This window comes from Hipposideros armiger, unplaced genomic scaffold (assembly GCF_001890085.2).
Source record: "Hipposideros armiger isolate ML-2016 unplaced genomic scaffold, ASM189008v1 scaffold_1246, whole genome shotgun sequence".
Taxonomy (NCBI): Eukaryota; Metazoa; Chordata; class Mammalia; order Chiroptera; family Hipposideridae; genus Hipposideros; species Hipposideros armiger.
The window spans coordinates 91083-104871 of record NW_017732596.1 but is presented as its reverse complement, the minus strand read 5'-3'; the positions used below and the strand labels follow the sequence as shown (position 1 = coordinate 104871).

Here is a 13789-nt window from a genome sequence, read left to right as displayed (position 1 = left end):
CTTGGAGCTGAGCTTGCGCCCTCCACAACTAAGATTGAAGGACAACAACTTGACTTGGAGCTGATGGGTCCTGGAAAAACACAATGTTCCCCTTCCCCAATTCCCCAACACTGTTCCCTTCCCCAATTCTTCAATAAAATCTTAAAACAACAACACCAACGAAACTATAGACTAAACAACACAGATCGTTTTTCCTCTCATATAACTGGGGTGGCAGGAAAGGCCAGGCCATCAAGAGCAGCTGGGACAGACAGAGATGCCATCAGGAGACCCCCTCTTCTCTCTGTCTCCCGGCTACCTCTGCTCTTGGATTCCCCTCTTTCTTCTTACACAGACTTTCTCCATGCGGTGGGAACATGGCTATAGTGTGAACATCATCAAGGCCTGTTCTCACATGACCCTGGGTCTCTGACAGGCGAGCAGAGAAAGGTTCCTACCAATTAGGTCAAGCCAAGTGGGAAAGTTTCCATTTTGGCTTGACCTAGGTAAACACATGCCCATTCTGCTCACCTGTGGCCGGGCAGATAGGGTGCTGTGAGGACTGGCCAGACCTCCCTGCCCCTGTGGCCAGGCAGGGAGAGGTAATATGACTGAGAGCGCCCATGAAAGCAGCTCATGGGCTTGGAGAAAGTAGTTCCCCAAGAAAGGAAGTTTCCATAGTTCTTTCTGTGAAGGAAACAAGAAGGGAACCGGGAACCAACAGAGGCTGATAGGTAGATGGGGTGCCAGCGGGAGGGAGAGTGGGAGAGGGAGAGTGAGAACAGAGAGACTGAGCATTGTTCATTTTGTAAAGGAGCAAATGTTGATAACTCCAGGAAGGAATGACCTATACTTCAGTGTAGTAGTTCCCCTTGGAGTCTTGGGGATGTCAGTGCCAAAGAATATTAGGGGGTAGTTTGTCACCTTGGACACACAGGGGATTAGGTACTGAAACTTGCTCTTCAGACTGACATTTAGTCCAAGATTTGTTTCCAACCTCTGGTCTTCGTTTTTCTTCACAAAGATTTCAATTCTGTTTTTGGGATATCTGTGCTATAAAGGGAAATTTTTAAAAATGAAGAATCATAATAATTATTTCTAACTATTTCATCTAAGAATACAAAGGAAAAATCCCTCTTATGGATTGTATCCATCTCTCTGTGTGATATATTTTCCTTTATGTTGTTGTGCTATTTGCTTTTTCCTGAAGTATGTAACATGTTTTAGACTTCTCCATATTATAAATCTCATTTGAAAAGTGTTGAATCAAGGAAGCCTGCCAGCTCCTGTTGTTTTCTCTACTTTTCTCTGCATGTTGGATTGCTCTGGCAAAGGAGAATAATATTACCTTACCATGTAAAACATGGTTAATGGCTTTAAAAGAATTCCCCAGCAACTGAATAATGGGCTGCCAAAAATATTCTTGGTGCCAAAGGATCTGGATACGTCTGTTCCATTTATTGTGTGTTTCTCCTTTCATCATGACTAAGTGCTCACAAAAGACATAAAACCTAACCCTCTAGGGTGTTTGAGGGAAGAAACCATATTTTAATATATTCAGTCCTATATATAACTATTATGATGGTTAGCAGAGTATCAATAACAGTCAATGATGGATACCTATGGTATGGAAGATGCTCAAATTATTAATTAAATTGATTTTTAGTTTCTACAAGGAAGTCGTTTCATCATCTGTCTTGTGCTTGGTTGAATGGCTTGATAATGTTTACTCTAAGGAGTTTGGAAGTCTTGCACTGAACACTTTTAACTTGTTCTGCCTGTTTGAATAAGTTTACTTTTCTCAGAAATAAGAAGATGGAACCTATTTCTTAATTAAATTTCCATGTTCTAAAAGCCTGATAGTGCAGTATAGCAAAGTCATTTATTTTTATTTTACCTTGACAATAAATTGAATCTATTAAAAAGAGATTTTTCTTAAAAATTTGTTTAAAGAATTAATTTAGGAATATACTGAAAAGAACTGGAGAAAATGCAAATGTAGAAAAATTTAAAAGGTGCTTTGTTTTTCGCTGGAAATAAGAGAAGCCAAGAAAAGTAGCATCTAAACCCATTTCCCCCCCCCATCCCACCCCCACGTCACCCTCCCTTGGACCCTTCCCATTTGGTCTGCACTCAGACTGTCTGGTTCTCACTTGGCAGGAGACTCTTAAGCTCTCCTTCCTAGTTTGGGCCAGGCAGTTGCCAGCTGTCTTGGAGTACAATATGGTTTCTGACTCAGGTTATATATTCTTTGCCAGTGTCTTAATTGCTAAGATTTTAGGGGCAGGATCATTATCTTTAAAGAATTCCTGAGATAGAGATTCTTAATTGTTTTGCTTGTGACTCACAGTACAAATGACATGCATAAGGAGCTCACTCAGGCCACTGGGCCAGGGGCCATGAGAAATTCCTGTGCTGGTTAACTAAAATTCCATGTCTTTTACTCCAGCTCAACAAAGCATATTGGAATTCAATTGGATAAGAGTGACTTTATCCGAGGAGATAAGCCTGAATCTGCTTTAAATTTGTATGTGTATGTATGTATGTATGTATGTATGTATGTATGTATAATTCATATCTGAAACTTAGTCCTTTATTATTTGTAAAAAGTATTTTAAATGATCTGTCATAACCTAGGAGTATGAATCCTATCCCCATGGTGAAACACCATGTTTGTGCTCTCTTGTCGATGAAAAATATCCAGCCTAAGGCAAAACTTATAAGTGTTTATTTGAGCCAAACTGATGACAATTGCCGGGAAGAAAAATCTCAAGGGATTGAGAAAATGCTCCAGAAAATGGCCGTTTTGCAACTTATTTTATACATTAGAATCAGAAGAGGAAGGTTACATGAAATCCATTGGTTGTAGATTAAGGGGGTGGGAGAAAGCAGAGCAGGGAACTCTCTGGGATTGGATAAACAGTAAAATGGAGAGGGATGTACTTCTTTTACATTGGTGGGTACAGCATAATTAATAGCATTTTACAGCACATAGAGATAGTATTTGGGGAACAAGATAACAATGAGGGATTTTGTAGTTTCCTGCTCTGGTGTGGTGGGTTGTGCCCCCTGGGGGCGTCCCAAAAAAGAGATTACTCTGATATTGTAAGGGTATGTTATCTTAGATGCAAACAAGATGACAGATAGGCTTAGGGTAAAGATGGACCTTTGTCAAGGAAACTACAGGCCAAGGATGTGACTTACCGCCATGGCCCACCTTTATTAAAATTTTTATGTTCACGCCATCCTCTGTGGTTATTTTCTGTCTCCTGAGCTTGTCAGGTTTAACATGTGGCCCCTTTTCCGTCCACAGTATGTATGTATAATTCATATCTGAAACTTAGTCCTTTATTATTTATAAAAATTATTTTAAATGATCTGTCATAACCTAGGAGTATGGACCCTGTCCCCATGGTGAAACACCATGTTTGTGCTCTCTTGGGACTAGTTCAATCCTCAGAGAGGAAACTTCTCCTGTATAAAATCTCCTGCCTTTCCAGAAAGTCTGTCTAATGTTTAGGAGACACTGAGTAACCACCTGAAGATAAAGAATGGGAGGTAGCGCTCTCAAGAAAGAAACACAGCCGCCACCCCAGCACTGACTTTAGGAAAGAAGCAGGCTAGCTGTTCAGCTGCTTCTGGAGACCAGTGCTGAACCCACCTGTGTGCAGAGCGAAACTGCACAGAAAGGCAGAAACTCTCTGTTGTCATGATCAAGCAGCTATTAGTAGTATAAAATACAAGTTATGAATTTAGGGATATGTGGGTGTTTGCTTGAAATAGTTACTGAAATCAGAATGTTTTTGCCACTGCCTGAACATCATGAAAATGTAAAACTATGGGTTAAGCACAAACCCTTAACTTTTGTACATGCAGAATTTTTATTAAAACAGTCTTTGATAAAAATTTGCACTGTTCTATCAAGTACGTAGAAAATTATTATGCCTATAATGTAGGGAAGAATTATTACATGCAAAGATTGTAGAAAATCTTTTTTATATCCAGCTTTCTTTGTGTGGAATTGAATATAGTACTTTTCAAATCATGTTACTTTAAACAGCATTTTTGCATTCAGGAGACTTCTGATTAAAATATTTAGCTTACAAAATAAAAATAAAATGTTAATCCCGTGCTTTAATGTTAGTGAGATAAAGGCATCATGTATAATGTATAATGAGTTGGAAATTCAGAGTGTTGTTGGAAGGAAACATTTTATTGTACCCTTCTAGGTTCCTCTGGATGGTCTAATAATTAAATTAACATAAGACAAATTAACAGGAGAAAAACAAATTTAATTTTATACATATGAGAACCCCAAAGATATGAGTCTCTCAGTCAAGCAATTGAGATTTACATATTACCCTAGGCTAAAGAGAAGGGGGTTTGGGTGTGGAACTTCAAAGAGGAGGAAGCAGTTCACGTGGAGATGAGAAGAGCAAATGTTTGGTAAACAGATGTTTGCCATGACATGCAGAGAAGTCTTCTAATGTAAAAAGAGGTTATCTTGACCCACAAGCATAAGAAAAAATGTTCAACCTCACTAATCATTAGAAAAATGCAAATAAAAACCACAATGAGATACCACCTTACCCCCTCCCCCCCAGAATGGCTATCATCAGTAAATCAACAAACAACAAGTGCTGGCGAGTTTGTGGAGAAAAGGGAACCCTGGTGCACTGTTGGTGGGACTGCAGACTGGTGCAGCCACTATGGAAATCAGTATGGAGGTATCTCAAAAAACTGGTATCTCAAAAAACCGTATGACCCAGCAATTCCATTCTTAGGTATCTATCCAGAAAAACCCAAGATGCTAATTCGAAAAAAATATATGCACCCCTATGTTCATTGCAGCACTATTCACAATAGCCAAGAGTTGGAAACAACCGAAATGCCCATCAGTAGATGACTGTATTAAGAAACTTTGGTACATTTACACAATGGCGTATTACTCAGCTATAAAGAAGAAGGAAATAGTACCATTTGCAATGATATGGATGGACCTAGAGAACATTATGCTAAGTGAAATAAGTCAGTCAGAGAAAGACAAATACCATATGATCTCACTTATATGTGGAACCTAAAGAACTGAATAAATGAGTCATGTAAACAGAAATAGTCTCAAAGACACAGAGGAAAAACTGATGGCTGCTAGTTGGGAGGGGGTGGGGATGAAGGAGAAGGGGAAGGGACGAAAGAACATAAATTGGTAACTACAATATGGACTCAGGAATAGAAAAGACAGTCTGGGGAATATAATCAACAGTGTTGTAAATATTTTTTAGGGGGCCAGATGGACTCATGTCTTGTAAGGGAGAGCACTTCATAGATGGTGTAGAGGCCTGACCACTGCACTATACATCTGAAGTTGCCGTTGAATAATATTAGATGTCAACCATAATTTAATACATATATAGTCATGGGATGTGGAATATAGTGTGGGAATGGAGTCAATGGAATTGTAATATACGTGCATGATATCAGGCATGGGGGGGCAGTGGATGGAGGAGGGGGTTGTCACTTCGTGAGGGGTGAAAAGGATAACTATTGCATTGTTTTGTACACCTGAAACTAATAATAATAAAAAATAATAATACAAAAACCAAAAAAAAACCCCAAACAAACAAGTATTATACTACATTCTATAATGTAACATATAATACATAAAAGTCATATATTCAAATGATGGGATAAATAATAAACTAAAATATTTTGTTACTTATTTAATCTTAATATCTGATGACAGTATTATCTCATTTCATAAATGAGAAAATTGAGGCACAGAAAGATTAAAGAACTCACTTCAGGTTTAAAACAAGCAAGTGACAGTACTGGGATTCTATCCCAGAGAGGCTGGCTCTTAAGAACAGGTGCATTTAATAAAAACAAGCATTTAAAAAAAAAGTTATCTTTGGTAATAGCTCTCTTCCTGCTACAGGCACCAGTATCTAAATTCTTTTAGGCAGTTAAGGGGGAGGTAAAAAGAGAAACTTCTAGAGTCTTCTATTTCTTAAAATTAATCAGCCTAAAATAATCCTCATGACAAAAAGGCACATTTTGAGGTGGCAGAATTTTGCCCCCCTACAGTGTCATGTATTGATAGCTTCCATATGAACAACAAAACTAAAAGTTGAATTTTAGAAAGTACAATTTGCAATATGCTGCTTCATTATTATTTGATAACAGAGTTTTGCTCATGTTATTCTGAACCAGACATTTAGACATTTAGAGAATGATTTAGTGGGCTATTGCCTTACCACAGGAAAGTGGGGTAGAGATTTGTCCCATTGCAGGAGGTATGCACTTAACTCCCAATGTGGAATGCTCTCTAAAAGGCCATTTGGAGACTGGAGGTGAGGAGCAATACATCCTAGGGAAAACAGTCTTCTACTTTAATGTAAAACCAAGTACCAAGCAGGGTGTGTAAAAACAGGACAAAACTATGTGGATACTTGCTGTGCACTAATCATGTTCCTTCTGTTACAGGCTCAACATGGGAAAAGACATTTCGGCAAATTGGTTTTGAAAGGTAAGTGGGGTTTAGCATGTCTTCACTTTTAGTTGCTAGTGTCCTATTTTATTCTAAGTAATTTATTGATTTTACATCAGTGGTATTGCTACCACTACTTAAGTAAATGTGTGTCCTTGAATAAGTCATCGTTTTGCCCCTTGAAACTCAGTTTCTTTGTAAAGTAGAGCTTTACTTTATAAATCCTTGCCTGCACAGAGAGTAGACATGAAGATTAAATTGAACAACTTATTTGAAAATGCTTCTTAAACTGTTAAACCGTAGATAAGGTAAGTTGTATTGTTAGAAATTTATAAGAATTAGAGTTTACTTTCTTCTACCTAATTCACCTCATATGTTATTCTGCAGTTCTAGTGCAGAGACATTTATATTTATATCGATAGCTTTCCAATTATTAAAATTATTGGATCTTATTATCAACTTTAAGTGAAAGGCTGAGATTATGTCACTCTTAAGCATTTCTACACCTGCATCTCCCCAAAAGAAAAAACAAACAAACTCATTATAACCTCAGAAAATGTAGAGATAGGATCAATAAAGTTACTAAACCACCTTCCCTTGGAATGGAATAGCAGCATATCGGACAGATCTCTCCCATTGGCATTTAGTATCTTATATTGAACTTGCAATGTCAATACAACTATTGAAAGAAATACATTTTATTTTTTACTCTAAAAGTAGATTTTGATTAGTTTTTTTCATCATATTGAAAAGTTTTTATGTGTATTGATCAAGCTGACAGAGTACTTAGAGAATATAAAAGAAATAATAAAATACTTTAAAATGCATTATTTCTCCAAAAGTGAGAGATACTACATCATCACTAGTCCGACTGTGATAGCATTTTTGTATCATTCTTTAATTGACTCAAAGATTTATCTATTTCTATATATATACTTCCACTCAATCAGTACCATCATTGTTGGGCCTCACAGGAAGTTCTCATAGTTAGTTCTTAAGGTTATTGGGGGAGCTTGGCTTGGACAGATTCCAGGGACCAACTTAAAACAAGAATGGAAAATCATGTCCAGTTTCAAATCTTTTCCCAAAGCATCTTTATCTTAGTTCTTCTTTTATATTATGAAAAATGTCAAACATACACAAAAGGAGGTAAAGAAACAAATTGAACATCATACATCCATTTCTCAGTTTCAGTAAGATTTTGTCATACTTGCTTTACCCATTTTGGGGGGCTGAAATATTTTAAAGAAAACCTCAGACATCATGTCATTTTGTCTCTACATAGATCTGAAAAAAAAGGATGTTTTCTTCCAGAATCAGGATGCCACAATCATACCAAATACAATAACAATATGTCCTTAGCATCCTTTATTGCCCAATCAATGTTTAAATTTTCTGATCATCTAAAAAATGTCAGCATGCAACTTAAGCCCACATATTCCATTTTGATCTCTCAAGCCTCTTTATTTAGATGGTTTCCCCCAATTCCCTCCCAGATTCATTTTGTTTATCTTCACAGAAACCAGGTCAGTTGTCTTGCAGAATGTCTCACATTCTGGATTTTTTTGTTTGTGGTATTGTTTCATTTGATATTCTATCTCCCATTGGTGTAAACTCAAATTGTTCCCTTTCAGTCTTTGAGGACAACTTCATGTTGACTTCTTGTCCTTTTGACACAGGCCCACTGGTCTTGTATAGTTTCCATGTTTCTAGCACAACCAGATATACCACACCCACCCAGTATTCTGGACCTAGAGTCAGCTATCCTCTAAGGAGCCCCTCCTTCTTTGTAGAGAATGGTATTTGGAAACCACAGTCTAAATACTAGGGATTCTCATCTGGAGTGGTCTTGTTTCTGGGCTTTTTAAATAGAGCAAGCTAGGAGAGGCCTTTTTTAAGAAAAATAAATCCTGAAGTCATACAGTATTTCCAATTCAAGTGTGATCTTACAGAATTTTTAGTTTCTCTATTATATGTGTATCTTCTTTTTCATTGAAAAATCTTAGTTCTTAACAAAACTCATTTCATCTTAATGTATGAGGTCTGACAATTAAATTTGTGAACTCATCTTATAAAAAAATGCTACATACCTCATTGCTGAATATCACTATGGTCACCTTTGAAGTACTGCCCTTGGGAAGCTATGCACTGATGCCAGCACCTAGTCCAACCTTCAAAGCAATTTTGGAACTCTTTTTCTGGAGTGGCTGTCATTGTATTACCCTTGATGTCCTGAATGTCATCAAAATGTCTTTCTTTCAATATTTCCTTTACCTTCAGGTAAACAAAGAAGTCCTGATCAGGTGAGTAGGGAGGGTGTTACAATACAGTTATTTGTTTACTGGCTAAAAACTCCCTAACAGACAATGCTGTGTGAGCTGGCACATTGTCGTGATGCAAAAGCCATGAATTGTTGGCGAAAAGTTCAGGTTGTTTTTGTCTAACTTTTTTACGCAGCCTTTTCAGCACTTCCAGATAGTAAACGTGGTTAACTGTTTGTCCATCTGTCAAGTTGGTTCAAATTCATAATGAATTATCCCTCTGATATCAAAAAAGGTTAGCAACATCATTTTGACTGTTGATTTGGACTGACAGAACTGTTTTGGTCATCGAGAACTGGCTGACTTCCATTGTGCACTTTGACACTTTGTTTCAGGGTCATATTTGTACATCCATGTTTCATTACCAGTGATAACATGGCCCAAAACATTGTCTTGCTTTCTCCAAAAGGTGTTGGCAAACTTCGATTCTCCTTTGCTTTTGTTCATTGGTGAGCTCCTTGGGGACCATTTTTGCACACACCTTTCTCATGCTAAGATTTTCAGTTAAGATTTCCCTCGCTGTTTCTCTATTGATGTTTATTTGGTCTGCAATGCTCCTCATAATCTGCTGATGATTTTGACAGACACTTTGACAAATTTTTGCAATGTTTTTTTCAGTTCTGTTTGTTACTGGCCTCCCTGACCTCTCTTCATCAGTGACGCATTCTCTCTCCTCAGAAAAACGTTTACTCCATTTGTACGCTGCCGTTTTCTTCATGGCATTATCCCCATAAATTTGGACTAACATGCCCCTGATTTCGCTTCCACTCTTGCCAAGTTTAACAAGAAATTTAATGTTTCTTCATTGCTCTAATTCAAGCTCAGACGTTCTTGCGATGGTACACAAAAACACACAACAACAATAATGGACCACTCAGTGAGACACCACCACATGCGGACACGAACACAGCTGTGAGACACAGATACACCAAGGTTATGAAACCTTAACTGAGCTATTTGTACAGTGCTGCCAATGTAAGCGCACTGTGGCAAGTTCACAAACTTAATTGTCAGAACTTGTATATATAGTATTTTCAAAATAACATTATAATAATATTATCACTAACAATAAGAGTACTGAATGAAGTTTAAAAAATTGTACTCTGTGTTAATTTTATATTTTGTTAAGGATGTACAATCGAAAGACTGAAAACTAAAGTTGCTTCAATTTTTTTCCTATGTGATCATGTCATAGATTTTATATATAATTTGGTTCATTTGCTTCAGAATTTTTTAAATTTCAACAGACTTTTTCCTTTTGATTTAATTTTATTTTTGTTTATATAACATATATCTCCAAGTTTAAATTATATTACAAAGTTTACTCAGAGAAATATCACATTTATCCCTTTCTCTTGTGCCCTGTTCCTTTTTTTTTCTATAGTTACCATGTTTATTAGCTTTTCGTTTAACCTTCTGATGTTTACTTTTGCATATGCAAGCTAACACTTATGTACTTGTATATCTATATCTCGCCTTGTCCTTGCATGAAGAGTGGCATATTACATACATTCTTCTACACTTTGATTTTTTTCACTGAGACTATATCCTGGGGACCATTCTATATTAGTGTATATATAGTTCACTTCATTAACCTGCAGAAGGTGTTCCTTTGTGTGGATGAGCTAACACAAAGAATGAGATTGGTCAAATCAGGGATCTTAGACAGTATCAAACTTTGCTAATAATTTCAAGGATACAAGTTATCAAGAGATACGTGGAATTGCAGAAAGAAATCCAGGATATCCATGTGGCTCCTGGGTCCTTCTTTTTCACCTCAGGTCCATGCTCCCTGGCCCAGAGTGATAAATGAGGTTTCTAATGAGGTTTACAATTCCCTCACATAGCAAGAAACATTTAATTTTGTAACATCCCCTATTTTATACCTAAGAAATTTGAACAGCTTATGTGATATTCTCCAAGGAATCATGCCTCATAAATATATGGATTGAAGATTTGTTTACTATAATAACCTAAACCAGGAATTCCTAATTAAAGCATTTCATTGATGAGGACTCTCTCCTGAGCAGAAAAAAGTTTATTAAGCTATTTGCACAGTGATCTAGTTAGTGTTTTCAAAGAGCCTAATCCAGGTCAATTACCTTCTTTACCCATCCCCAGTGTCTCCTGGGTAATCAGGAGTAAAATGGATCACAGGCCATTTGCTTTAACTCTTTCAGTACCCTGTGGGTGGACATTTAGGCAGTTTCCAGTCTTTTGCTCTTACCAAAAGAAAAAAAAAGTTGTAATAAATAACCTTGTGCACACTTGTATTTTTACCAGATATCTTAGGAATAGATTCTCAAATACAATCAAACGGTACATTCATAGGGAATTTTATTAAATATTGCCAGGTTTTTCTTCCTAGTTTTAATAATTTTCACTCCTATCCGTAAAGCATGAGTATAGCTATTTTTCCAGAGCCTTGCCAATAGAGAGTGTGCTGTCAAACTTGAGACTCTTGCCAATCTGTTAGGTGAGAAATGGTATCGCAGTGTGTCCTTTGGATTTGGATTTATGTGGGTAATTTTTGTTTTCATAGAGGAAAGGAAGGTTGATGCTGTTTGCTGTCTCCTAAGTGAAGCACTTTGGGGAAGAGCTTCTTCTAAGATGGTTAAGGATTCATTGATCAACAGGATGTGGCATTGAAACATTTTTTTCTTAGCTTATATGACCTTAACCTTGTGCTTCCTTGAATAATGACTTAATGAAAACAGCTACCATGTGCCAAGCACTGTTAAATCATTTCTAGTCCATACAAAAACCCCATATACCAGGGATTGGCAAATTTTTACTGTAAAATGATACTAAACATTTCAGGACTTATATTACAATTCTGTTGTAATCTTACTTTTGCCATTGTAGCAGAAAGCAACCATAGATGATGGGTATGGCTGTGTTTCAATAAAACTTTTTTTACAAATACAGGCAGCTGGCAGGAGTTGGCTGCTGGCCATCATTGACAGCCACTGTAGACTGTGGTTGAGATCTCTCAGGTAAAGAAACTCAAAGAAAATCAAGTAGTCTACCCATATAATCAGAGCCACTCATATTGACCTGCATTCAAGTACAGGTTTGTTTAGTTTCAAGACTCAGATTTTTACACCAAACCACACAAGATTCTTAAATTATAGGTCTCTTCTGTTTTGTGTTGTTTTATTTTTTTCTATTCCTATAGCTCTGAGGGCATAATCCCAAATCACAGGTCTTACTGGCTGTTCTCTTTTTATGAATATTGTAAATAAAGCCATAAAGTATAAATTCTATATTACAATGCCTCCCTCAAATTGTTATGTTTCAAAATAGATGTACAAATAAAAATATTATTAAGGGATATATCAAATGATATGCTTTATTTTTGAACTGTTGTATCAGTTTGGTGATCATCCTGATTTTTAGATACTACCTTAAAATGCCATCCTGTGTTTTCCCATGTCATCCCATGTTTTCTCATATAAGGGCACAGACTAGTCTCTGCATTGCATCAAGTATCTTAAAAATATAGAACAGATATTGATCTTCAAGATTATTGTGCATTTATAGTTGCAAAGACTGTGTCAAGCAGTGCTGTTTAATATGGTTGCTTTTTTTCTTCTCAAGCTTAACCTGTTCTTTCTCTTAAAGGGAATTCCAATTATATCTTAAATGAAACTGTAAGGTCCTTTGGAGTAATTGTAAGAGATATTGATCCTTTCATCACAATGTCCTTTGATGTTTGCCCATCAATCTGCTTGCTGGCAGATTATTTTAAAGTGGTCACATCCAAAGGAAAAGAAGTGAATGAGTCAGCTAAAGCTTCAAAGCTTTCTCCCAGGATAAGAAAGCAAAGATGCCCTCTGTTGTACATTTTATAACTGAAAGGAAGACTAAGGATCTGCCCTGCCCGCCCTCCTTGCAATAACACTTGCTATATGATAGTGTTCAGCCATTCACTTTCTGGAAACTTTGTGATTATATGCATTGTTTCAGAATAAATGCACATTGTCACAGTTTCTATGGCTGAATTCATGGTAATATGTTCACCTTGTAAATAATTGCCTTGTCCCTCTGTGGTGGGAGATCAGGAGTTTATTCTAGGACTTCATTAAAGGACTGTGTTGTAACAGAGGAAGAATATAGGTTCATATATCTTCAATGCCACCTCTAACACTCCCTTCCTACTCCTGGTGCTACAATATTGTTATCTACTTAACAAAAGAAGACTCAGGTGTTCTTTTGTTTTTGTTTTTATTATAGAGGAAAAAAATTGTGCCTAACATATTTTGATTTCAATCAGAAAGCTTAACTTTTTGTGCAGTTTATGATTACAAATATTTCCAAATCACGGCCATTCGTTAATCTAGGGTAAGGTGATGCAGATGGGCATGACTTTGTAAATTCACTGATATTCTGCATGTTCTAAACAAGTGTATCAGCTAGGGAATGTCCCAAATTCTCAGTGTTTCTTTCTCACTTGTGCAAAATCTGAAGAGGCCAGACAACTCTACAGGGCAACTTCTGCATGTTATGTCAGTGGCTTCAGTCTGTGACACTTCTGTCTCAACATGATGTTTCTGAGTTTCCACAAGTATGGAAGGAGAGTTTGGAAAATTGCACACGGATCTTAAGTTTTTCCACCTGGAAGTGGCATTTGTCACTGCAGCTCACAGTTTATAGCCCAAAGCTAGTCACCATGCTGATTTATGAGGAAAGAGAGATGTCACTCTGCCATGTGTGCAGGAAGGGCACAAGAAGTAGAAATATCAGAAATCTCTAGTACTAGTATCTATCACAACAAGCTTTGAGCAAGATCTGAACATGGTTTTCTCTTACCAAAGCTACACTCTTCATCTGAGACAAACTATTTCAACAAGTAAATAGGCTCATACATAGTAACCTGCCAACAGAAATAAAAGTTCCTGCTTTCTGGGAAATCTCATTGCTGCCTTTTTAAAAATAACAATTTTTACTGATCTCTCACCCATTTTTAGTTAAAAAGCAATGAAGTTACTCTTTTTTTTTT

The 13789-nt window shown here is 36.8% G+C and overlaps 1 protein-coding gene across 1 annotated transcript in view; it reads left to right on the top strand.

The window, feature by feature from the left end:
* LOC109376969 (piezo-type mechanosensitive ion channel component 2-like) overlaps window positions 1–13789 on the top strand; it is a gene marked incomplete at its 3' end in the record, with an annotated part of 207011 nt that overhangs the window by 149536 nt on the left and 43686 nt on the right. The window contains exon 4 of the mRNA XM_019633146.1: window positions 6463–6505. Coding sequence (XP_019488691.1) covers window positions 6463–6505 — 43 coding nt within the window. The remainder of the gene's footprint in view (window positions 1–6462; window positions 6506–13789) is intronic.